This window comes from Aedes albopictus, chromosome 2, assembly GCF_035046485.1.
Source record: "Aedes albopictus strain Foshan chromosome 2, AalbF5, whole genome shotgun sequence".
Taxonomy (NCBI): Eukaryota; Metazoa; Arthropoda; class Insecta; order Diptera; family Culicidae; genus Aedes; species Aedes albopictus.
Genome location: NC_085137.1, coordinates 461,360,034 through 461,384,524, shown reverse-complemented (window position 1 = coordinate 461,384,524; position 24,491 = coordinate 461,360,034). Strand labels below are relative to the sequence as shown.

The window sequence follows — 24,491 nt, the reverse complement described above, 5'->3', positions numbered from 1 at the left end:
CGCTCATAGAAAGAATATTAAAAGTTACTTCAAAACAGTTCTAAAACATCAAAATTTATTAAATTTCGAGAACTTTCTGGAGATTAGTAAACGTTCAAGAGAGAAGCATTCTGGATATAGATTCTAGAATGTTCTTGAGAGCTTTACAGAAATAGGTGAACATTCTCGAATTCTCTGGAACTCTCCTTTCTATTATATAAAAGCGTACGACTAGTAGATTAGGCAGAATTTTATGAACTGACAGAAATTTACATATGTGTAAAAGTGTTGCAGTGAAGAAGTGTAACTGGAATTTCAAAAACAATCTTTTCTCAGCTAACGTGGCTAGCCACGTCAGGTCAGCTAGTTTCTTCAGAATTTCCGTAGAAGTTCCTGAGGAAATATTTTTGAATAAATTTCATAAAGAATCCGTGATGAAATTACTGCAGTTCTGCTAAGCGGAAATTTGCCGAAAAATACATAAAAGAATATCTGGAGGAAATACTGAAGGAATCTCTGGAAGACTTTCTGCCAACAGCACTAAAGCTAAAATGCAAGAATCTCTGGGGGAATTCCTGATGAAACTCCTGGACACATCCATGCGGGAATTTTCAATGGAATCCCTAGGGCGATTCCTAAACTACTCTCTTGTTACTTTTTGAAGAAATATCTGGGAAATTCTCTAAAGTACCACTGGAAGAATTAACAAAAAAGTCTTTGAAAAAAATTCGTTAAGGAATTCCTGTAGAAAATTTCGAAGGAATCCCTGAAAAAAAAAAACAGTATATGACCAAATTCAGTCATACAAGAGCTGAATATACTATGCTAGAAAATCGATACTCCTTGGGACATCCGCTGAATTTTCAAAATTAATCCCAAGGAAAGTTTCCAACGTAATTTTTGGTTGAATATCAGAAGAAACCCATAGAAATGTACTTAAAAAAAAACGAAGAATTTTTTTGAGAAATTCATGGGGAGCCCCGCACAAATTTCTCAAAGCAACCATGAAAGAATTTCTAAAAAAAAACTTCGGAAGAGCCTCTGAACGAAACCTTGGTAGATTTTAAAACCGTGTTTCTGGAGTAATTTCTGAAGGAATATTTCTTGAAGATTTCCTGAAAGAATTTCTCGAGGACTTTTTGTGAGTATTTATGAAGGAGTCTGATGACATATTTTTAAGAAATTTTCGGCGAAAATTCTAGAAAGAACCTTTGATTTCATTAAGAAACGCCGAAAGCATTTCTGAAGGAATCCGTGGATGGTTTCCTATAATAATTCTCGTACGCTTGTTAGTTATCGTATTTTCGACATATTACACAGAAAGGGTGCATTCATGTCATAATTATCGCACGGATTCCTAAAAAAATCTATGGAGGAAGTATTTTTGTCAGGCAGTTTTATGGTACATATGCCAGATGGGCATTTTTTTATTACCCTACGGGTTCTGGCCGAAGGGTCTCAGATTTTCATGAAACTTTTTCCACAGGCAGGGCTCATGGATACATGAACAAAAACATTTTGAGAAAAATTCAGGGTCGCCTGTTTTCCCGGAAAACTCAGATGGATTTTTTTTTGTTTTCCCCTGACACTACTTACTTTGAAAAATCATAACGCAAGAACGAAGCATCATAGAAACAAAGCTTTTTAAGTAAATGAAAGCAAATTTTCTAAGAAATCTTAAAAAAAATATGAACTGGAAAAAGTTTTCCACAAAACATTCCACAGTTGAGAAAATTCGTAAGAAAAAGCCGGAAAATGCCCAAGCATGAGAAAAAAATTCAAACAATGTTTTTGAGAAGGTTATTTCATAAGCTTTAATCGCTTAAATGTTTGGAATGCACTTTTTTCTCGTTTTTGAGTTATGGCCATTTTTTTTTTTGAAAAATGTCCAAATGTGTCATGTAAGCCTTTTCCACAGACAAACAGACGTAACACCTTGAACGATTTTCGTGGAAATCCATCGCCCAGTGCACACTACCATCACCTGGTGGAAAAGTTGCACGAATCACTGTGTTGTGCAATATCATCAACAGAAGGCGCTAATGTGAAACGTCAAACGCATAGAAAAACGATGCACGCGCCTCTGGTTGTGAAAGCCACAACTATGAAAATTTAAAATGATCGTTAAAAGCGTGGTCGACGGAAATTTCGCAAGTGTTACGTCTGTTTGTCTGTGCCTTTTCTTTGAAACATCATAACTTGAGAACGAAGCATCGTAGAAACAAAGTTTTAATGAAAATGAAAGCAAATTTCCTCAGGAATCCAAAAAAATATGAAGTGGAAAAAGTGGTCCACGAAATTTTCCACCGTTGAGAAAATTCATAAAGAAAAGCCGGGAAAACTATGCCCGAACTCGCGGAAAATTTTCAAAAAAATATTTTTGAGAAGGTTATTTCATAAGCTTTGATCACTGAAATTTTTAGAATGTACTTTTTTTTGTTCCTGAGTTATGTGAAGAATGTATATGGCCATATATGCGTACATGGTCATTTTTTTCTCGAGTTTTTCATGGGTGTTTCACACAGCTTATCAATTTACCCCAGTGTACCGTACTGCTTGATGGACGAATTCAATTACCACAATACAAGAACGTTGAATCGATTGTCTCTGGAGGCCGCCGCTGCCGCCACCGGATTGCTACTCGGACACAAGTTTCTATTAACGAACCAGGCCGAGCCGTGGCCAGCCCAGGTCAAAGTGCCCCGAAGGGATTGCTACTCTAACTATCAATGGGTCGGTCCGAGAGATGGCTTTTGGCGGAAATGCCACGTAGCGTTGATTGGAAATTACTTCAACGCTTGTAGCCGATGGCGAAGAAGATGAATTATTCACACACTCATACACACACGCATACTCCTGTACCTAAGGCAATGCTAATTGCTCTGCCCAGCTAATCAATGAACATTATTGTCATCGACTTGATTGAGTTCAAAGTTCAATTCGATTTATTGAAGCATTTTTCAAAACCCTAAGCCCTTACGACTTGATACCAATCAAACCATCTGCCACTTAAAGGATTTCCGCTGTCTCCTGGTACCTCTTTCTCTCGCTCGCTCTGTGTCTTCTTCCATGGTTTCCGATTGGTCACGATTGCACCATAAAAATATGTTTGGTATTTATGTGCAGTCCTTTTTCCCCCATTCGGATGGGTTGAGTGTGTGCACAGTGGGAAACAGCGTAGGTCAAAAATTGAGACATAAAAATCGTGTTTGCATTTTTTTCTGATTCACAGATTCTCCGATTCTCTGATTCTCTGATTCTCTGACCTCTGATTCTCTGATTCTCTGATTCTCTGATTCTCTGATTCTCTGATTCTCTGATTCTCTGATTCTCTGATTCTCTGATTCTCTGATTTTCTGATTCTCTGATTCTCTGATTCTCTGATTCTCTGATTCTCTGATTCTCTGATTCTCTGTTTTTTTTTTATTCTCTAATTTATTACTAAGGGATCTGGCTAGCAAACCTTTACGAATTTTGATCACCTCTCCTAATAATCAACCCCACTGTTCACTGGCACCGTTTGCCAGCTTTATTGCTCCTCACCAATCGAACACAAGATTTATAATCATTCTCCTCGGAGATGGTCTTTGTTGGGCGTTGTGGCTGCTGCCAATGCTGGGCTGGGCTGGGGCCACTGACTGCATCGACGAAGATAATTTATTGCACCCGACACTCAGAAAACTGTCCGGGCAGCTTGCTGTGGATGTTCATAACTTTTCCCGCGTGCACTGATCGACTTTTTTCCCTTTCTCTTTTTCCTCCGTTTTGCAGATGGTGACGAGAACGAAGAAGATATTTGTGGGTGGTTTATCAGCACCTACCACACTGGAGGACGTGAAAAGTTACTTCGAACAATTTGGACCGGTAAGTAGGGGATGTGCTGTGCGAAGCAGATTTCTTTTTCGATTTTTTTTTCAGGTGGGCATTGGGACAGTTGATAGTGGGGAGGGGGAAGTCATCGTTGCTTTGAATTTTTTAGTGAAAGAAATTTGGAAAAACGGTTCAGGGAGGGAGGCGACAGATAGAAACACGACAGGTTGGACACACAGGGTGGGACGCTGTGCTCAAAGCCGGACCGAAAAACAATTTTAAAACTCGGCTTAAAAGTTTCGTTCGAGTCTTATCCAATTGTCCCGGCAAATTCCCCGAAGCGATTTAGCGTATCCTTCTCAGTCGTTTGTCCAGTGGGCTTTTTTTTGTAGCAGTTTGAGTTTCGCATTTGTAGCAATGTTTCAATAGAATGATTTGGAAAGAAGAAAGTTTGATTTCAAATTGCTGCTTGAAGCTTTTCATCTGAAGATGCTCTCTGTCGAAGTTCCTGGAAATCTTTAGATGGAAGGCGAATTAATTGATTCCGTTAAACAAGAATTATTGAATTAAATATTGTATAAAAGGAAGGCTGATCAAAATCAACAATAAAAGAGATAAATCATCTTTTTTCCAGTTTCATCAAAATTAGCTTGAACTTCAGACTCTAGTTTAATTTAAAAACACTTCACTAATACTTCACTTTTGCAAAAGAAAATAAAAAAAGAATAACTCCTTTAAAGAAAAACTAGAAAGGACGAGCAAATTCCTTTTAATTCTACTACTGTGCTTATCTTCGGACAGATAGGCCTATTTCGTCAAGAAAAAAAAATAATAATAATAATAATAATAAACACCAATTGACTACCTACCAAATCGGTAGGAATTTTCCTAGCTTTAGGTATCTTATTGACACCCTGTTTTCCAACAGGTAGATACACCCCTTTTTTTACAAATCTGTACCTACAATTTTGTAGGTAGTATAAATACCACAACGAATGCGAGGTTTTCTTCAGTCGAGCACTTGACACTGAAGAAGTCTGTAAGTCACAGACGAAATAGGCCTATCTGTCCGAAGATAAGCACAGTAGTAGAATTAAAAGGAATTTGCTCGTCCTTTCTAGTTTTTCTTTAAAAGAGTTATTCATTTTTTATTTTCTTTAGCAAAAGTGAAGTATTAGTGAAGTGTTTTTAAATTAAACTAGAGTCTGAAGTAACAAGTTCTACTAAAAGCTCTAAAGTAATAGTAAAGTAGCTTGAACTGTTTAACACACCATTTACCGTTGTTGGCTTAAATTTCAAGAAAAAGTTACTATCACGTTGATCTTTTCATAAATTTGTGCAGTAATGAATTCCTTAAAAACATTCCACAAACTTCAGATTCAGATTCTTTCATGATTTTTTTCCGACATTTTTCCCGGAACTCCGGCAACGATTTCACCCTGAATTCCTTATTAGGGATTATTCCCGGGATTCCTTCAGCGATTTTTGCAGGACTTTCTCATTGATTCATACTTTCCAATTTCCTGGAATTCCATTACGAATTCCTCCCGGGATTCTTTAGATGATTTCTCCCGGGACTTCTCTAAGAACATCTTCCGGCATTCCTTCCAGATGTTAATTTCTCGATTTTCAATTAGGCTAAGCAAGCCAAGTAGAAATAACCATGTTTTATCAAATACATATTTGGTGAAAAATTTAGATTTAAATTGTAAAAAAAAGTGATCCGCTGGGAACTGAATCTAAGCCTGCCAATTCGCTAGACGGGTGCTTCTATTCCGGAGTCACTTGACCATCTTCGTCCCCTGAAGGTAGGCGTAGAACTGAACTCGATTCAACTACCGCACATAGTTTTTTGCTTTTACATATTTACAATCCAATAGTTTGCCTCTTTTCACAATTCAATAATCTCCTTTGAATATAAATAAGATAAACACCTGCCATAGGTCTTTGTTGTGTGCATGTATGTCAAAGTAGGAGTTTTCTTTTCAAACTTTTCGTGAGTCTCGAGAATTGTCCACAGACATCAGTATGTCGTCGAACTCTTGACGGTTTGGACCACGCCCATTTAGCGAATTGGAGGTCGTGGGTTCGATTCCCACCGGAGCAAGTTTTAAATCTCAACTTGTTTATCAAACACGACATAGCTTCCAGTAGCTAGGCTTTACAAATACTAGGGTAAGTGAGAAATGAAATGAGGAGACTTGAACTCACGACTCCTATTCAATAGACAAGCGCGTTACCACTACCCGGGTAGAGGTAAAATACTGACGATCAAAACATGATATTGGTTTGATTGATATAAGAGATAAAAGATCTGAAAATAATATCTGAAAAATGTTCTTGGAACATCTGAACAATATCAAAATTTGATTTTTATTTTCGGCATTTCATCAGGGATTCCTACCGATATTCCTTTAGGGGCCGTTTATAAACCACGTAGACTTCTTGGGGGGGAGGGGGGGTGTGGCCTAAGTCTACGCCCCATACATATTTCAAAATTTTTGTATGGACAAATTCTACGAAGGGGGATGGGGGGTCTGAGATTGCCAAATTTCGGTCTACGTGGCTTATGAACAGCCTTTTAGAGATTTCCTCCGGGATTCTTACACGGATTCTTCCCGAAATTGCATCAGGGACTCTTCAAGGATTACTCCTCTGTTTTTCTCGGGGTTTCTTTAAGAATTCCCACCGGAATTCCTACATAGAACCTCTTAATTCCTCCAGAGATTCCCTCAATGATTCCTTCAGGGATTTCTTTTGGGATGCCTTCAGGAACTCCTTCAGGAAATGCTTCAGAGATCTTTTCCGTTTTTTATCGGGATTTTTCCAGGATTTTTAAAGAATTTCACTTTTTTATCAGGGACTTCTCTGCTTCTGACGTTGATTCCTTCTGGGATTCCATCAGGAATTCCTACAACGATTTCTTCATTGAGTTCTTCCGGGATTCTTTCATTGATAATTTTATAGAGAATTCATTCTGCGATTCCTTTAGCTATTCTTTTAATGATTGCTTCCGTAATTCCTTCAGAGATTTCTCCCGGGAATACCATCTGGCACTCTTTTTGGTATTCCTCTCGAGATTCCACCTCCTGGATTTTTTTTCTGGATCCTTTCAGAGATTCCTTTAATTTTTCGTTGAATTCTCCCCCCTTTTTAGATTCATCCCTGATTTTCTTTTGGGGCCACCCCCGTTTTTTTAGGGTACCTTTCCAGAACTTTCTTAATAATTTCTCCAGGAATTCTTTCGAAATTTTTTTAAGGATTTCTATCTGGATTCCTTCTTAGATTTCATTTGGGATTCTTTCATGGATTAATTCCATGATTCTTTCCGGAATTTCTCCAAGATTTACCCAAGGATTCAAGAAATGGATTGCTCCTGGGATTCCTTCAGAGATTTATGTCGGGATTCCTCCTGGATTCTTGCAGAAATTCGTCCAGGGATTCCTTCCGGTAATTGCCTCTAGATCAAGAATACAATAATTTTCTTTCTGTGCTCCTATACATAAAAAAGTTGTCATGCTGTGAAACACAACAAAAATTTCAGAATAAAAACCATTTAATAGCCTTTAACATTTTATGATATTGGAAATTTCCTCCCAAATTTGAGAGAATCGACCACGCCATGTTTTTAACTTTTTTTTTGCTTTTCTAAACATGTAAAAAAAAGTTACATTTGTGAGTGCTCCAAATGTTTTGCGTCACTGTGAAGAAATGGTCAAGAGATTTTTCAAAAATTCTCTTAGATTTCATTCAGAAATTCCTCTAGTTTTCTTTAGGATTTTCTCCAGTATTTTATTATTTTAAACAACCTTCAAAGGTTCCTTAGGATTTTTTCCTTCGGTTTCCTTTAAAATACTTCATTAAATTGTTGGGAAAATTCCTCCAGGGATTCCATCGATTTTGTTCAAGAATTTCTCAAATAATCCACGTAAAAACTCCTTTATGAATTCTTTCAAAAGATTTACAAGGATTAATTCTGACATTCCAGAACTTTCCTCAGGGATTCATTCCAAAACTCAACCAAGAGTTTTTCCAGAAAATTTTCAAGGATTTTTTTTATAAATAGGGGTTATGTTTTTTTTTCTATTGAAACCTGTTGAACTCAAAATTGGCGTCAAATCTTTCCCAACCAGTTACATGAGCAAGTTTCAGGCAGTTTGGCCTACAAAAACCCCACATGACGAAGAGAAAAAACCTGCCGATAATTCCCAAGGTCATCCTTTATTATTTCTTCAGAAATTTTTCCATATTTTTTTTCCAAAAGTCTTCCAGGGAATTCTTTAAAAATTCTACTGATGATTTCTCCAGAAATGTTTCGTGAAAACCATTCATTTAAAGCCTTCCTCAAAAATCCTCTTTAGCTTCATTTGAAATTCTTCCAGGGATTATGTAATTAAGAAAATCTTGAGAATTCCTTCTTGCTTTCAGATTTATCCAATTCGAAGACTCAAAAAAAAACTTCCTGGCACATTTTTTTCCAGATTGTTTTTTTTTTTCTAGAACTGCTTAATAAAACATCCCTCGATTCCTTTTCATATTAATACCAGAATTCTTTTAGGAAATCTTTCAGAGATTCCTTCAGAAATTCTGTATTATTCTGTATATAGAATTGTATTTCACGAAATTCCTCAAGAATTTCTTTCAATTTTCACATGCATTTTTCCAAAGGTTCCGCAGGAATATCATCACAGATGCTTCTGAAAACTCCTGCAAGAAATTATTTTCTAGTGATTCCAGTTGCAACTTCTCTAAAGATTGCTTAAGAAATAGCATTTTCTCAGAAAATCCCCAAGCTAGGAACTATTTCACAAGTTCATTCATAAATTTATTCTGGAGTTCATCTAGATAATCCTTTGGAGATTCTGAGAAACGCTGCATAATCAACTGCAGTTACTGGAGCAATTTGGAGTCAACTAGCTTATCATAAACATTTGGGACATCTAGGGTCGTTCAAACTGTTCTATAATAGTTTTTCAAATCTACAAGAATAGCTTTATGTGTTTTCACCATAGTATTGTATAATCTGCTGGGGTCCGCGAAGCTCTTGAAATCCAAAATGACAATCAGAGACACTACAGGGATATTCCAGGTCAGTCAAACCACATTGGAGTTCAGGACTTCAGGTCTACACTCGTAACAACAGTCATATCTATTATATTGAGTAACAATGCATATTAGTCCGTGGCTACTGGACCAATCTGAAGTCTACTCTTTTATTATAACCCTTTGGGACATTCAGGTTTGTTTAAACTGTTGCCAGAAAATAATAATCTTGCATAACCTGCTGGGATTCGCGAAGCTCTTGAAATCTCAAATGCCATTTGAAGACACTACGGGGATATTCCAGGTCAGCCAACCTACCTTGGAGCTCAGGACTTCAGGTCTACACTCGTAACAGTATCCATTAGACTGGGTCAACAAAGTCGATTTTTCGGTTCATTTTAGCGTCCAAAGTAACTGTGCAAAATTTGGGAGCGATTGATTGCGTCCCCGTATTCCGCTTTGCGATTGAAATTTGTATGGAAGTTAGTATGGGAAAACGTACTTTTTTGCATTTTGCTCATAAATTGAAATTTTTCGTCTAAAACAGTCTAACCAATGACGGTAAAGTATAGCCTAGGATATGCTGAAAAACTTTGCCGAAGACCACAACGTGATCCGACACTTGTGAAACGTTTCATAATCAATAGTAGAGACTGGACAAACCTAAAGTCTTCTATATATTATTATGAACCTTTGGGACATTGAGGGTCGTCCAAACTATCCTGAAGTTTAGCTCTTGATAGTAACAGTAGTTATTTTCACAATCAACTTTAGACTATAATCTGTAATCCCCCTGGCATATCATGAGTCATTTCAAAATAGTTTTGAGATATTCCAGATCAACATCACTACTCCGGATACCATAGCTTAAGGTCTACACTTGTGATGATAGCTTTTGCCACTACGTTAAGGTGTTACACAATCCACTGTACTTACCAAAGCAGTTAGAGAAACAATCCACGTTGTTATATATTTTTGGGATATTATGGACTCCTTACTGTTATGAAGGTTAGTTGATAAAAACAACCATTGTAACTTTCAGAAGACTTGCTGGACATGATAGATTACAAACCGTAACTTTCAATGAAAGAAGTTACCGTTACACCCGTAGACTTTAGGATCTTAACTCAAGAACAGTTTGGATGACCTAGGAACACTGACCATATTCGCATAGTTGACGTAAGCGCCATTTCAGTTTTCAACACACTATATAGCCGCTCGTATATGTCAGGTTCATGGCACCTATAATTACATGATTTTTTCTAGGTGTGTGGGATCTAAACTCAAGAACAGTTTGGATGACCTAGAATATCCCAACTGTTCTGATACTGTCTATTTACCTTTCAGAAGACTTGCTGGACATGATAGATTACAAATCGTAGCTTAATATAATGAAAGCAGTTACCGTTACACCCATAGACTTTAGGATCTAAGCTCAAGAACAGTTTGGATGACCTAGGATATCCCTGCTGATCTGATATTGTCTATTTAGCTTTCGGAAGACTTGCTGGACATGATAGATTACAAATCGCAGCTTTATATAATGAAAGCAGTTACCGTTACACCCATAGACTTTAGGATCTAAGCTCAAGAACAGTTTGGATGACCTAGGATATCCCTACTGATCTGATATTGTCTATTTAGCTTTCAGAAGACTTGCTGGACATGATAGATTACAAATCGCAGCTTTATATAATTAAAGCAGTTACCGTTACACCCATAGACTTTAGGATCTTAACTCAAGAACAGTTTGGATGACCTAGGATATCCCAACTGATCTGATACTGCCTATTGAACTTTCAGAAGACTTACTGGACATGATAGATTACAAATCGTAGCTTTGTATAATGAACGAAGTTACCGTTACACCCATAGACTAAAGGATCTAAACTCAAGAATAGTTTGGATGACCTAGTAGGGTCTTGTACCGTTTGGGCAGGTGTACCTATTTTGGGCACTTATCGCTATAACTAAGTCAATTTCAAACGTATTGATTTGAACTTTTGTATAGAGTTAGTCAAGAAACAGCATCTAACTCTATACAAAAACTCAAATCAATCGGTTTGAAATTGATTTTGTTATAGCGGCAAGTGCCCAAAATAGGTACACCTGCCCAAATGGTACAAGACCCTATGTCCAGAAAAAATATTCCGCATGATATTCTACCGTTTTTATACTATTGAACACCAAAACTACAGAAAAACGTAGAAGAAACACCGACGAACCGACGTGACAGCTAGAACAAATAAATTCAAATTTGTTGTCCGCGACGCCATGATGAAAAATAAGCGAACACTATCGACACCTCTATAACGGCCCGCGATGGTTTGGTAGCTCGACACAGAACCCCCATGTGTTCATATAGGAAACGGTTCGCGTCTGCGCTGATTTGACAGAAGCGATCGCTCGCTTCGGTGGTCGACCGTTAAATTTGGGGGGGGGGGGGGACACTTTTGAATCCCCACTGTCACATCGGTTCGTCGGTGGAAGAAACTCCAGAATAATGCTTGGAAAAATTCCGGCTTCCAAGGGTTAAAACTTCCTCTGTCAATGACCTTTTTGCCTCCAGAAACCTCCTGAAAATCCTCTGAAAGTTCCTTAAATGCTAACGAGAACCCACTCAAACCCCATGTAATGCCTCTTAACCTCACTACTCTTGAAACTCCCCAATTATGAGAAAGCATAAAATCATGCCAAACACAAAATTTCAGTGTGAATCTTGCTGCTTTGGAAACTGATTATATGAAGAAGATACGGAATTACCACTATCATGTTTCAGGAAAACTAGAACACTGTGTCCATTACTCTTTAGGTTACCCGCTCCCGGGAACTATCGCTTCCTTTTCACCAGTCGGTAGCAAGAGTTAAGTGCTCAATTCATAAACACTTGATCAGCCGATTTTCGATCGTTTGTTCCAATAAAGCGGTCAGAATGCTTTCCCCCAACCTGGTCCAAACTCACTCACACCCACTCTCACCCACCCACACATCCACCTGCTAAAACCCGAGGTTTAACAACATTATCACGCGCCCCCGCTGCGAAACAATAACTATTCGGACGATGGTGATCCCGCACCTCGCTCGACGTTGGACACGGACACGAACACGAACGCACGTTGCTACTGCTGGTGCGACCACGGTCGTGAGCACTGAAAGCGTGACCAAAACCCCTCCCTGGGCCATAATGCAACAACATAAACAAACTAAATCATTTTAATGTTTATGATCATTATAATTATTGCTTTTAAAGTATGTACAACCATTAGCGCACGTACCGGCCGTTAAAGTTGGCAAAAGTCGTTGTCATCGTCCGCAGCAGCAGCAGCATCAGCGATGACACCATCAACAGGAACAGCAGCGGGACGGATGCTGGCCGGGTTGTACGACCACACCGCAACAACTCATCCTGGTTGGGTAGCCATTGTGGATGATGTTCCTTCCGTGCGCGAGCTTGTCGGTGAGCTTATCGAAGACACCCTTTCTCCCACGCATTGCTGGGGGGTACCGTAAAATATGGTTACATCAGTCGGTTTCTCACAGTAGCGAGTAACGAGATATGCTTTAGGATGCCAAACTAAACCAGCATCTCTTTAACACTTACTGTTATCGATACGCACCACGTTTCACTGGCAGAACAGATTTAATGCTCCACAACGAAAGCAAATGTAATTTTCGGAATCAAAAACTCAACATGTTTTATGAAATATCAGACAGATTAATGCTAGTCCCCCATCTCACGGTACAAACAAGTAGATAGTTTTTTTTCTTCCTGGTCCATATCGCGCACATGACGATATGAACCCGCTTACAAGAGTCACGTAATTTTGGAAAACGAGAGCGCATTCGCTCGTTGTAGCAGCTTCGTCCTCGGTGGGTGTTACTGCTGCTGCTGGGCAGGTTTTAATGATTATGGGGTTTCACTCAGTACAAAGCCAGTGGCTTTGAACGACAAGAGACTCGATTACCGAGTACACATTCACCACCATCAGAGGTCCTAGTTTTTCCCGTGCTATGAATATGGCAACGTGCGACATGCCACAAATGCTTGCATATCTCGCTCGCTCCCCGTAGATAGGCCCTAAACAGAACGTATGGCACAACGTTCAACTTCATACGTGGGGATACGTGGCGGTGTGACAGTTTGACAGATTGCGGCTTGGTAGTGGGACAAGTTTGACCATGGCTGGGCTGGAAGACTGCGACAACTGACCCCCGGATTTGCGAACTAGGTAACGAGATGAAAGTTTATCCACGTTTGGTTGTGACAGGTTTAAGGCATCGATTTCTTGGTTGTTCGGTGGTCGAGCTAGAATCAACGCTTTCAAGTAGTGGAGAGGTACAGGATTCTTTTGATATCTTAATGGGGCTATAACGTTCAAAATACGATTTCTGCTTCGTTTAGTGAAATGTATAAGGTATTCGGCTGAATTGTCCTACTTGATTGGATGACACTAGCTAGGTCAAGAATTTCGTCCAGTTACTATGCGGAATAATATAGAGCCCTACGGTACATCAGGGTATATTATGGCATACCGCTGATTACCATGAAACACTATGGCGTAGCAAGAAAAGCCACGAATCGCCAGGATAATCAAATACTATAGAACCCTGATAAGCTCTACGGGACACTACTGTTGTAGTTACTACAATGAGTAGCAAGGGGCACGATTGATGATCAAGGAAGGCTAGGAAGTACCATGGATCACCATGAAGCTCTACGCAGTACCATGAAGCAATCCCAAGTACCATGGAAAACCATGGCGTACAACTGGGTATCGAAATGCGCTGCGAAGTACATCGGAGAAATTTGCCTGGACACGAAGCAGCATTGGAGACACCACAGAATTTGGAGAACCACACTATAAGGAAAAATATAGAGTTGCACGGGACATCAGAAAGTGCAATGGAGTACCATTGAGTACCTTAAAGCACTACAGAGTGTCATAGTATACTGAATAAAATAGTACCATGGAACACTAGGAATCAACAAGAAGTATCATTGTAGTACCATGGCGCACCCCATAAAACTATAAAGCATAACGGTATACCATAGAAAACAACGAAGTTCCTATCAATACCACGTGGGCTTCGTGGCCGAGCGGTTAGCGGCGGCAGTCGTTTAGGTGTCTCGTAAGCCTCGGAGTGTGGGTTCGATTCCCGCTCCAGTCGGGGAAATCTTTTCGTCGAACGGAAAATTCTCCACTGGGCCACTGGGTGTTATATGTGTTGTCCGTTGTCGTATGTTTGTAATGTTCAGTCTGTAGAGACCGCAAGGTCGAAGACGGTGTAATTGTCTTTTAAGAACTACAAAATACCATGGAGAACCACAAAGCTCCACAGAGTACCATGCAGCGTCATAGAATACTACGGAGCAATTTAGTGAGCGAAAAGCAAGAAGTACCACATAATATCATGAAGCACCACAAAGTATCGTAAAGCACTACTGCGTACCATTGAGAATAATGTTGTACCATAGAGAATCGACACCACGGAGTGGGCTTTCTCATCGTACAACACCAAAGTAGTGATATAGACTTCCACTGTATCACTGTACCGGGGAGTACCATGTTGTACAGTGATGCTCTACGAGTACCATAGAGAGCCACGATGTGCCACAGAGTATCAACGGTGGTATTCGCTACAGGGTGTAGTGTATAATAGGTCTCCTCGAAACATTAGGAAGCATCACGGAGCTACCTGAAGTACCATAATTATTATGAAGCACAACAGATAACAATAGTAAACTACAGAGTACTGCAGAGTTCCTGAGAATATCACAGAACATCATGGAATACCACGAAGCGCATACGGATTTCAAAGGGGTACCAATGAATATTATGTAGTATCAAGAAATGCCAAACAGCACTACTGAGTACCTTTAAGAACGACGGAGTCAGCCACCGTAGGGAACAACAGAACAGAATTACGTAGTACATCGACCCTAAATAGCCATTGACCTCCATAGAGCACCTTACAGTACATCTTACCTATAGTTAAGTACACCCAAACCTTGTATGTAAGGTAATGAGTCGGGACTGCCTCAATAGATTTTTGCTAAAATGGACTCAGTTTGTTTCCTAAATGAATTTCAAGGTTGCAAAAAAGTGTAAGAAGGGTGAGTGGTTAGGGAATTTAAAGAGGTTTTTGCGGGTTTCAAAGGACTTTCAGAGAAGTTTCACGGGAAGGAGGGAGGCTGATTTAGAGGCGTTTCGAGGACTTCACCGAGCATGATGTGCGGAGCAGTTTGAAGTGGTTTTTGGATACTTTCGAGGAAGTTTCAGAGGATTTTTTGGGTGTTACAGAGGTGTTTTCAGGGCTTACAAGTGCGTCACATGGGTCTGAGAAGACTTCAGGAATCAGAGGGGTTTTGTTGGCATTCCAGGAAGTTTCAGAGAATGTTCTGGAGGATCCGGAGGCGTTACATAGGTGTTTCTGAAGGGCTTCAGAGGATCACAGATGCGTTACTAGAGAACTGAGTAGATTTCAGAGGGTTCTTGCTGAAATTTCAGTGAGTTTCAGAGGATTTTCAGGAGATTTCGGAGGCGTTACAGAGATGGTTTTGAAGGTTTCTGAGGGTCTAGGTGTGTTACATGGGCCCAAGGAGGTTTCAGGAAGTTTTCGGTGGTATTTCAATTTCAGAGGATATTCTGTGGGTTTCGGCGTTTTCGGTAGCTCAGGAGGGTTGGAAGTGTAGAATTTCCTAAGGTTAAAAAACACAGAATAAAAACTTTTAAAAAATGCTTGGGAGGGTCTCAAGTGCGTTACATGGGTCCGTATGGTTTCAATGGGGGTTTCAGAGGCATTTTTGGAAGTTTCAGAGGATTTTCAGCGAGTTTCAGAGGTGTTACAGAGGGGTTTAAGGGGTTCCTAAGAATCTCAGGTACGTTACCAGAGGATCAAGTGGATTTCAGAGGGTTCTTGCTGGATTTCACTATTAACTTTTTGAATTTATACAAAGGTAAGAACTTCACGACACACATGAGGCCCCTACTTTGGCATCAGGGGTTTCAGGGAGCTAACTAAGGAATTTTCAGAGAGTTTTCTGCGGGTTTCAGAGGAGTATTGAGGGTTTCCGGAAGGTCTCAGGTACGTTACAGAAGGTTTTGAGGGAGGTTTAAAGGGCCTACAGTTTTTGAAAATACATATTGGATCACTGGATCACATTTAAACAAATACTGAACTCACCACTTGACAGTACATTGTCGCATGAAATTGTTTCAAACACACAAATCATGCATGTAGATTCGATGATTTATGCTCAAGAAAGTTTTTAGGGAACATTAAATTGTCCGATACCCTCATCTCTCAGCCCTGAACACGTACCAATCTCTCAACTCCACTCGCTGCTTGTTTCCGGTAAACCTACCTTCTTCACAAACTTAAATAAGTAATCCAACTGTACACAGCAAATAATTTTGTAATATCCAGACGCGTAATTTCTGATGATGTATTCATTTTCGAACGTAATTTCACTCGGTTACATCGTTTTCCATCAATTATCACACTCATCATGCACACCCTGGTTGGCACCGGAAAGTATCAACAAACCCATTCCAGCAGAAACCTAGAAGCAGTATCATATTTATCACCCACCTTCTAACTCGGTGAAATAGCCGAGAGGTAAGGGATATGCCTCACAATCTACGGATCCCTGTACGAGTCCATGCCAATATTTTACTTATATATGATTCATCTATAGATCCGGTTCTAGCGATTGCTAGACCCACTCTCAAGCTGCGGCGGCTAATTTGTTGCATGAAAATGATGTAATTGTTTACATCACTTTTACGACGCGACTGATGTGCAGCGAAAATGATGTGATATCACAAGATTTTTTTTGCTGTGTATGGAACACAATCAAATTGCACTTAGGTATTGTTACCTAAATATGGTACCTGAATAGATTTTACCTTTACGATTTTCACCTTCATGGAGAATTGGACAGGGTCTCCATGAACTTCCTTGTGTACATATAACCCAAGTAACACACATGTTATATAAAAGTTACGACAGCGCAAGTTTTGGTTGTATAGAAGTTTATTTTACGTTATTTCAACACAATGTTAGAATTACGTAAAATAAACTTCTATACAACCAAAACTTGCGCTGTCGTAACTCTATTATAACATGTGTGTTGCTTGGGAAGTCAACATGGCCATAAGCTTAACTAGTAACATTTATAATGCCCCATTTATGTTCAGACAGCCTCCAGTAACCATTTTCTGTTAAGGCGAAACTGGAAGCATTTCCTCACTTTTTGGTTTTTGATTTATTATTAAATAACGAAGCAATATTTTCAAAATCGGTTTTCGTGCACATGTAGAGTATGGATCAAGGTATCTTCTGATTTTTTTTGTAGTGGAAATTTTTTTTCGTTTTTGCAGAAACCATTTTTGAACAAAATCTCACAAAAAAATGGTTTCTGCAAAAATGGAAAACATTTTCCACCTCAAAAAAATTCAGAAGATACCCTGATCCATACTCTACATGTGCACGAAAACCGATTTTGAAAATATTTTTTCGTTAATTAATGAAAAATCAAAAACCGAAAAAATGAAAAAATGCTTCCAGTTTCGCCTTAAGTGATGAGTTCAAAGATTGTTTGGGATCCTTGAAAGTACTCTTGAAAACACGTTACGAATCTAGCAGCACTACTAGTGATTTGTCACATATTGTGAATAAACCCTTTGAAACAGACCCGTGCACAAAACAGGCGGCAAAGGAGGCGGTGTCCGGCCATTTGGCCGAATGGCGTTTGGCCGAATCGTGATCAAAAGAATTCAGAAGAAGTTTTGGACGTTTTAATTGCCAATATGTTCATCAGAAATATTTCCTTCTTTTAATAATAGGCTATTCTTTCTAGTTTAGATATTCAGGACTTAATAGACGTTGAAACTGCCTATATTTTATCAAACATTTTTCCTTCTTTGAACCATAGGCTGTTCTTTCTAGTTATACTGAGGCTGGGAACGGGGGCATGGTCACTAAAGTTCATCATTCATTTTTCGGCCAAACGGCATTCGGCCAAATGACCCTTTCGGTCAAATGGCGTTCGGCCAAACGGCATTCGGCCAAATGGCGTTTGGCCAAATGACCCGGAACCAAGGAGGCATGGGGCGTATATGATACTTCGGCAAAAAACCCTCTCTTTGACACAGGTGTGCTTGAAACCCCCTGAAATCTGTTAATACTGCCATGAAACACTCCAGAACCCCCATAAAACTGCCCAGAATCCTCTTGAAAACCCATAAAACCCCCTGAAGCCCTCCTGAAGTTCCGTAAACTAGGCCTTATCTGAAACCTGACACCTGAAACTTATTTGACCACTGAATCTCATGAATTTCCTTTCACAACACCTTAAACCCTCTAGAATCCCTATGAAATCTCGTGAAGACCTCGCACTACCGCCGGAAATATCATAAAATCACTTTAACCTTCCAGGACGTGCGCCATGAAGCAACGGAAACTGCACCGCGCTCGCGCAGAATACTCCAAAGCTTCACCGCAAGCCTCTAAAGCCTCTTGACCCATTAAATCCCTTTCAAATCCTCTGCAACACCTTGAAACCTATGATAACCCCTGAATCCTCTGAAACTCCCTGAAATAACACTAGAATCTTCCTGTAACTCCCTAAAACGCCCTAAACGCCCATATAGCCGAGGCGGTAAACGCACGGGTATTCAGGATGACCATGCTGAGGGTGACGGGTTCGATTCCTGGTCGGTCCAGGATCTTTTCGTGAAGGAAATTTTCATGACTTCCTTGGGCATAGAGTATCTTCGTGCCTGCCACACGATATACACATGCAAAATGGTCATTGGCAGAGGAAGCTCTCAGTTAATAACTGTGGAAGTGCTCATAGAACACTAAACTGAGAAGCAGGCTTTGTCCCAGTGAGGACGTTACGCCAAGAAGAGGAGGAGGAACTCCCTAAAACCTTGGGAACCTACACTGAACTCATTTGAAGACCAGAAACGGCATTGGAATCCTCTGAAGACATGTAGATACCCCTTGAATCATCCTGAAACTCCTTAATCTCATTGACACCCCCTAAACCTTCCTGATGTGTCCTGAAACTAATAGATACCTCTCTACTCTCTGTAATATTTCTAGTTATCCCTGGAATCCGCTAAAGACCTATGAGCTGTCTTGGAAATTCCCTAAAACTTCTTCATATCCCCATATACTCCTCATTATTCTTCCTGGAACACTCCTGTAATTCCGTCAAACCTCCAAAGCGCTCTGAACCCCCACTGAAATCCCTTTGAAATTCTCTCAAGTTCTCCTTAACCTAAACTCCCAAAAATCCCTTGAAACTCTATGAAACTACTCAGAACTCGAAACTCCATTATAACTCTCTGTAACTTCTTGAAACTTTATGAATCCTCAAAAAATGCTAAGAACGGTACTCTTGAAATTTATTCAATCCAGCTTAAGTCCATGAAGCCCACTAGAAATTTACTGAAATCTTTTGAAAGCCCCTTAGGGGCTATTTATAAATCACAGCAAATTTTATTAGGAGGGGTCGGGGTTGTTGGGATTCAGGTATAAAACAAAGTCGACAGTTCCAATAAATTCTCAAATTTTTGAAAGGACTAAAGTCTACGTGTTGAAAACTCTTCTTCAATCTATGTATTGAGAGTCTTTAGGGAACCTTTTGAGAATCTTCCAATACTCCTTGATTTTTTTTTTTGAGATTTCTTCCATAATCCTGTTAAAATTTCTTTCGGAATTATGTTAAACTTTTTTTTCAGAATCCGTATGAAAAAAGTCTACAAAGTGCGTTACGGTTTTTAAAACAATCTTGTTATTAATGCTACTAAAATCCTGTTGATAATATTTCTGGGATCTTGTTGAGGATTCTCATAAAATTCTGTTGTGAAATCTGCCGGAACCATGTTGTGAGTACTCCCAGAATACTGTTGATGGTTCTCCGGGAATCCCGAAGAAAATTCTTCCAAAATTCTGTAAAATATCTCATACGAAATTCATTAATGCTTGAATCGTGTGCATCATTCCATCAATCGAATATTTGTGGAGAACACCGTGGAGAAATATCGAGAAATCCTGATGAGAATGCTCCCATAATACTGCTTAGAATTTACCCGGAATCCTGTTGAGAATTCTTTGGAAATGCCAATGAGAATTCTTCAAGAATCGTGATTATGATTATTCCGCGTTCTTGTTGATGGTTTCCCCTGAAATTCTGTTCCATATTCGTGCAGAATGGTTTAAGACAGTTTCTATAGCAATTTTACTTGCAATTTTATTACAGACTTTTGTGAATCCTATTCAGCGATCGGCCGCTGTAAACTATTGCTATCCAAATTTCCGATAAATATGTTTATGGCTCCTCGTCTTTGGCGTCCCTGTCATAGATGATAGACTAATGAAACCTTTTGAGATTCATATTTCAATTAAATTGATAGCAATATAAACAACTTTTTGAAGCGAATTCACACTCCAATACGTCCCACTATAAAGCAAACAGCCATAATTGCAAAAACAACAAAATATTGAACACACAATTTGCCCTGTTACTGTTTTTTACCTGACAAGCGAAAAGGGTTCACAACCTCGGCTCGGCACACACCGGGGCACCTGTCTAACACCTTTGGGGAGCGCTGTGAGTTGTGAATCTATTTTCTGATTCGCGTTGAACCATCAATGATCCCTTAAATACATAGATACTTCCCAAATGCCCCTTGAAAGGCCATGGGCAAAGAGGCAAAGATCTTAGCACAAGAATCAAAGAAGTGTACATTTCTATCAAGGATCCACCAATTAAGTTTGTATAGAATTTGGCGACCAGAAACCTATAGACTTACTTGAAACGCATACTCAAAAGTGCCGCGTAAAAAGCCATTGATTCTTCTCAAATCTTCAATTGAATTCTGCATGCTGTGCGTGGTCACAGTCGACTTGACTGTGCGATCCCGTTTCATTCAACCGAAATCCTCATAACAAGACATCCCCATCAATGTACGAATACGACCAAGCCGCCGCCATCGATATCAAGTGCGACGGATTAAATTCATGGTGCAATTGATTTTCTCAATTTACACTCCATTTGTGCCCGGAGGCACCACCACTGTCCGTACCGGGAGCTACTCTACTTGCTTCCGGGCCAAATTCGCATTCCGTTCTGGTTCTCGTCGATACCCACTTCAGTCAGCTTCGGAATTTGCATGCTTCTTCAAACGAATGCTCGAAACGAAAGAAGGAACAAGTTCATATGCGGGTAAACCACCATATTCGAAGGATCCAAAGGACGTCGATGCGAAGTCGATGCAGCAGTAGCAGAACAAAGATTTCCACAATTTATTGCGGTGTCGCGTCGCTCCATACTTCCGAATCGGTTTCCCAATCAGTCGGTAGCTACATATGCCATCGATGTCGGAATCCAGCCAGCAGCGCAGAAATCGAGAAGAAAAAGCGACTAATGAATCACACCAACCAGCAGCAGCACTCGGTATCGCACGAGAACGGGATCGCTCTTCGGATGCAAAGCACGGGGAAAGAAAAATGAATTTTCAAAACTCATTAATTAAATCCGATGCCACGCTCGATTGAGTTCCGGGCAGACTGCTTTCTCCCAACCACTGCGGAAACTGACGGAAGGCCAACCGGGCGTAGAGCGTACGTATGCATACATCCATGATGAGAGTTTCCTTTTGCGTTATTCGATCGATTCTTGGATTTCCTCTACTCTGAACTGCCAGGATGGAGGCGAGAGCAGAGAAAAAAATGGTACATGCCAATCCAACAACGACGACGGTAGCAATGCAAATACAGTCGAGCAATCTAATTCGATTAAGGTGAACCCAGGTGTTAAGCTGTCGGTGGTTTGGTTTTTCTCCGGTAATGCTCCTGGAATGGTCGCTGGAGTGGAAAGCCGGGAAGGACTTTTTTCTATATTAGTGACTTAGTGTTGAAAAGGCGAGGATGTTGGCCATTGCAATTAAATCGGAAAACTCGAATAAAGTAGGATTTTTCACATTGAATGAAAATGAGTGATAGATATGCGTGATAACGGATGGTTTTGCGAGTGACAACCAACTTACAATCTATCACCAATCCATCACCCATTCATAGAGCGCATCACCGACCCAGACATGCCTCATCCGTGCTGGTTGTGAGGATGCAGAGTGCTCTCGGTCACTAGTAGCAACAACCATCACACTCTAACATTATTTTCACTTCCCAACTGGCTGTAAGGACTTGGCCGGCGCCGTTAATAATCCAGAATGTATGAGCTGCTTAAATTGCATTTTACGAATATTTGGGCGGCTATCTTGTATAGTTTGTGAACTCCGACCATATGCCAAATATTCCCATAACCTAACACTCCTTTAAACAGCCGCCACCTTGAATTTTGGGCCAACATCTTGAAATTTTTGTTTTTTTTTCGCACAAAATTGGTCAACCATGCTAATAGTTACAAAAATCGGCATAATTTGATGTTTCGTATACATGTATGACCAGCACCACTAACCAGCTACATTGGTACTGAACAGGTGGACCAGACCTACCTCAATTGTCATAGCTCCGGAACGCTTCGACCGATCCGGGCAATTCTTGATAATGATGATTAACCTGGGCTTGTTAGGGGAATATCTGTAAATAAAAGAAAATTCTTAATAGCTTACATTTTGGTGAAATTCCAGTTCCATTCGTGCTAAAATCCGCAAAATCGGCCAATGGGAAGTGCCTTAAAAGTGAGTACACTTTTTTGTGCACAGACATACATACATACACACCAGGGATACCAGATGATTTTTTGAAAAATCTGTATCGCAATTTTCAAAAATCTGTATCCCATACAAAATTTGAGTGAAAAATCTGTATCCCATACAAGAAAAAAAAAGCACCTCTAGCTCAAAAATCTGAATTTCATATAAAATGAAATCTGTACGGATGCTCAAAAATCTGTATAATACAGATAAATCTGTAGATATGGCATCCCTGATACACACATACATCATCTCAATTCGTCGAACTGAGTTGATTGGTATATGTGACTCGGAAGGATCAGCTTCCTATCGTTTTTGGAGTGAATATATACCCTTTCCAGTACACTTACTATACGAGAAAGGCTAAAAGATTCAGCAATTCCTCAATTTCTCTAATCCCATGCCCATACTCCCCATTCGCAGGCCTTTCAAACAATCGGCCGGGGCGAGTTTGGATTGCGGAAAAGCTTTCATATTCTTTTCATCTGAATGCTTTTCGTCGTTGTCGTCGTCGCCGTCGTCGTCATCATCATCATCGTTGTATTGTAGTTCGCTCGTTCGGGATATGTATATTTTCCTGCCCCCGTTCGCTTCCACTTAGTCTCAACGTCGACGTCACCGTCGTCGGTCGTTGTTAGCATATTATTACACAGCAACGACTCCATTCAAATCTAGTTTTGCTGGGCCTCCCTCCCTCTGTCCCAACAACGGAATCCGTGTCGGATTTTGTTGTTGCTCCCTCTGCTGTAGTGTGTGTATGTGTTTTCTGTTCGTGCTGCGCGCTGTTCTACACCTTTTTGTTCTCGGCTTGTCGGCGGATTTGCACGACGACGGGGTAGGTGGGTGGATTCCATCCTCCACCCCCATCTTCGTAAGAACTGCACGCTCAAGTCGGGATTCCTCCAACTACCAACTGCTAGGCTGAGCTCTGCCACAATCCCTACGCCAGAGCGGAGCAGTGCGATGAGCAGTGGCATTATTTTTCTTCCGGCTGGATGAAGCTTTTCTCCTTCGAGATGCAGCCCGCAGCAGCGGCAATAGCAGCAGCATGTGCAATGATTCCCCGAATCCTGCTACTTGCCGGTGAAAATGATGATGACGAGCTGAGCTCCAATGCCCGCACGCAGCCTCGCCCCACTGCCATGTACATGTGCAGGAAAAAGTACCATAACAGCTCTCTTTCTCCTAGGGTTGATGCTCGCTCGTGAGCCATACGTCGTTGGCGTATGTAGGTAGGAGGAGGGTCAGGCATTCCTTGAAGCTCGTTAGTGCTCCTAGGATTACATTTCTCCATGAATCCTGTCTTTCGAAGTTCCAGTGAAATCTCCTTGTAGAGTTTCTATGAATAGCCCTCTGTGGTTCAAACGTGAGCTCCTAACATACTGGGTGGTATTCCTTGCGGAGTTAATTCGGGGTTTTTTGGGGTCCTCCTGCAGGTCTTTCATAATTTTATTCCGGAGCAAATGACGTATTCATTCCAGAGTGCTTCCAACATTTTTTCTGGTTATCCTCCAGGAACCCCAACATCCGATCGTGATGAAATTTCTAGCGAAGATTCTTCAGAAAATTCTTCCAGAGTTTCTACGGAACGTCCTTTGTGAGTTCTATCGGGAATTTCTTCTGTATTTCTTTCCAAAGTTTTTCGGAAATTTCTCTCATGATTTCTCTTTAAAGTCTACTGAAAATTCCAACAAAAGGTTCTCCGAGAATTTCTCAAAGTACTTCTAATAGAATTTCTTCCCAAGTAATTCCATAAATTTATTTCGAGGTTCCTCCAGGAATTTCTTTCGGTGTCATTCTGGAGTTTCTGCAGAATTTCTTCTTGAGTGCCTCCTATTCGGCTTTTAAAATATGTTGCATTTTTTTTGTATTTTTTTTCGCTCAACTAATTAAAAAAGAGAATTCTGAATGAAAGAAAATGACGAT

At 40.2% G+C, this 24,491-nt stretch overlaps 1 protein-coding gene across 4 annotated transcripts in view; it reads left to right on the top strand.

The window, feature by feature from the left end:
- The window catches only part of LOC109407762 (RNA-binding protein Musashi homolog Rbp6), a 1,431,211-nt gene that overhangs the window by 520,165 nt on the left and 886,555 nt on the right, over positions 1-24,491 (top strand). For all 4 annotated transcript variants that reach the window (XM_062853969.1, XM_062853971.1, XM_062853970.1 and 1 more), the window contains one exon: positions 3,751-3,843. In XM_062853969.1, coding sequence (XP_062709953.1) covers positions 3,751-3,843 — 93 coding nt within the window. The remainder of the gene's footprint in view (positions 1-3,750; positions 3,844-24,491) is intronic.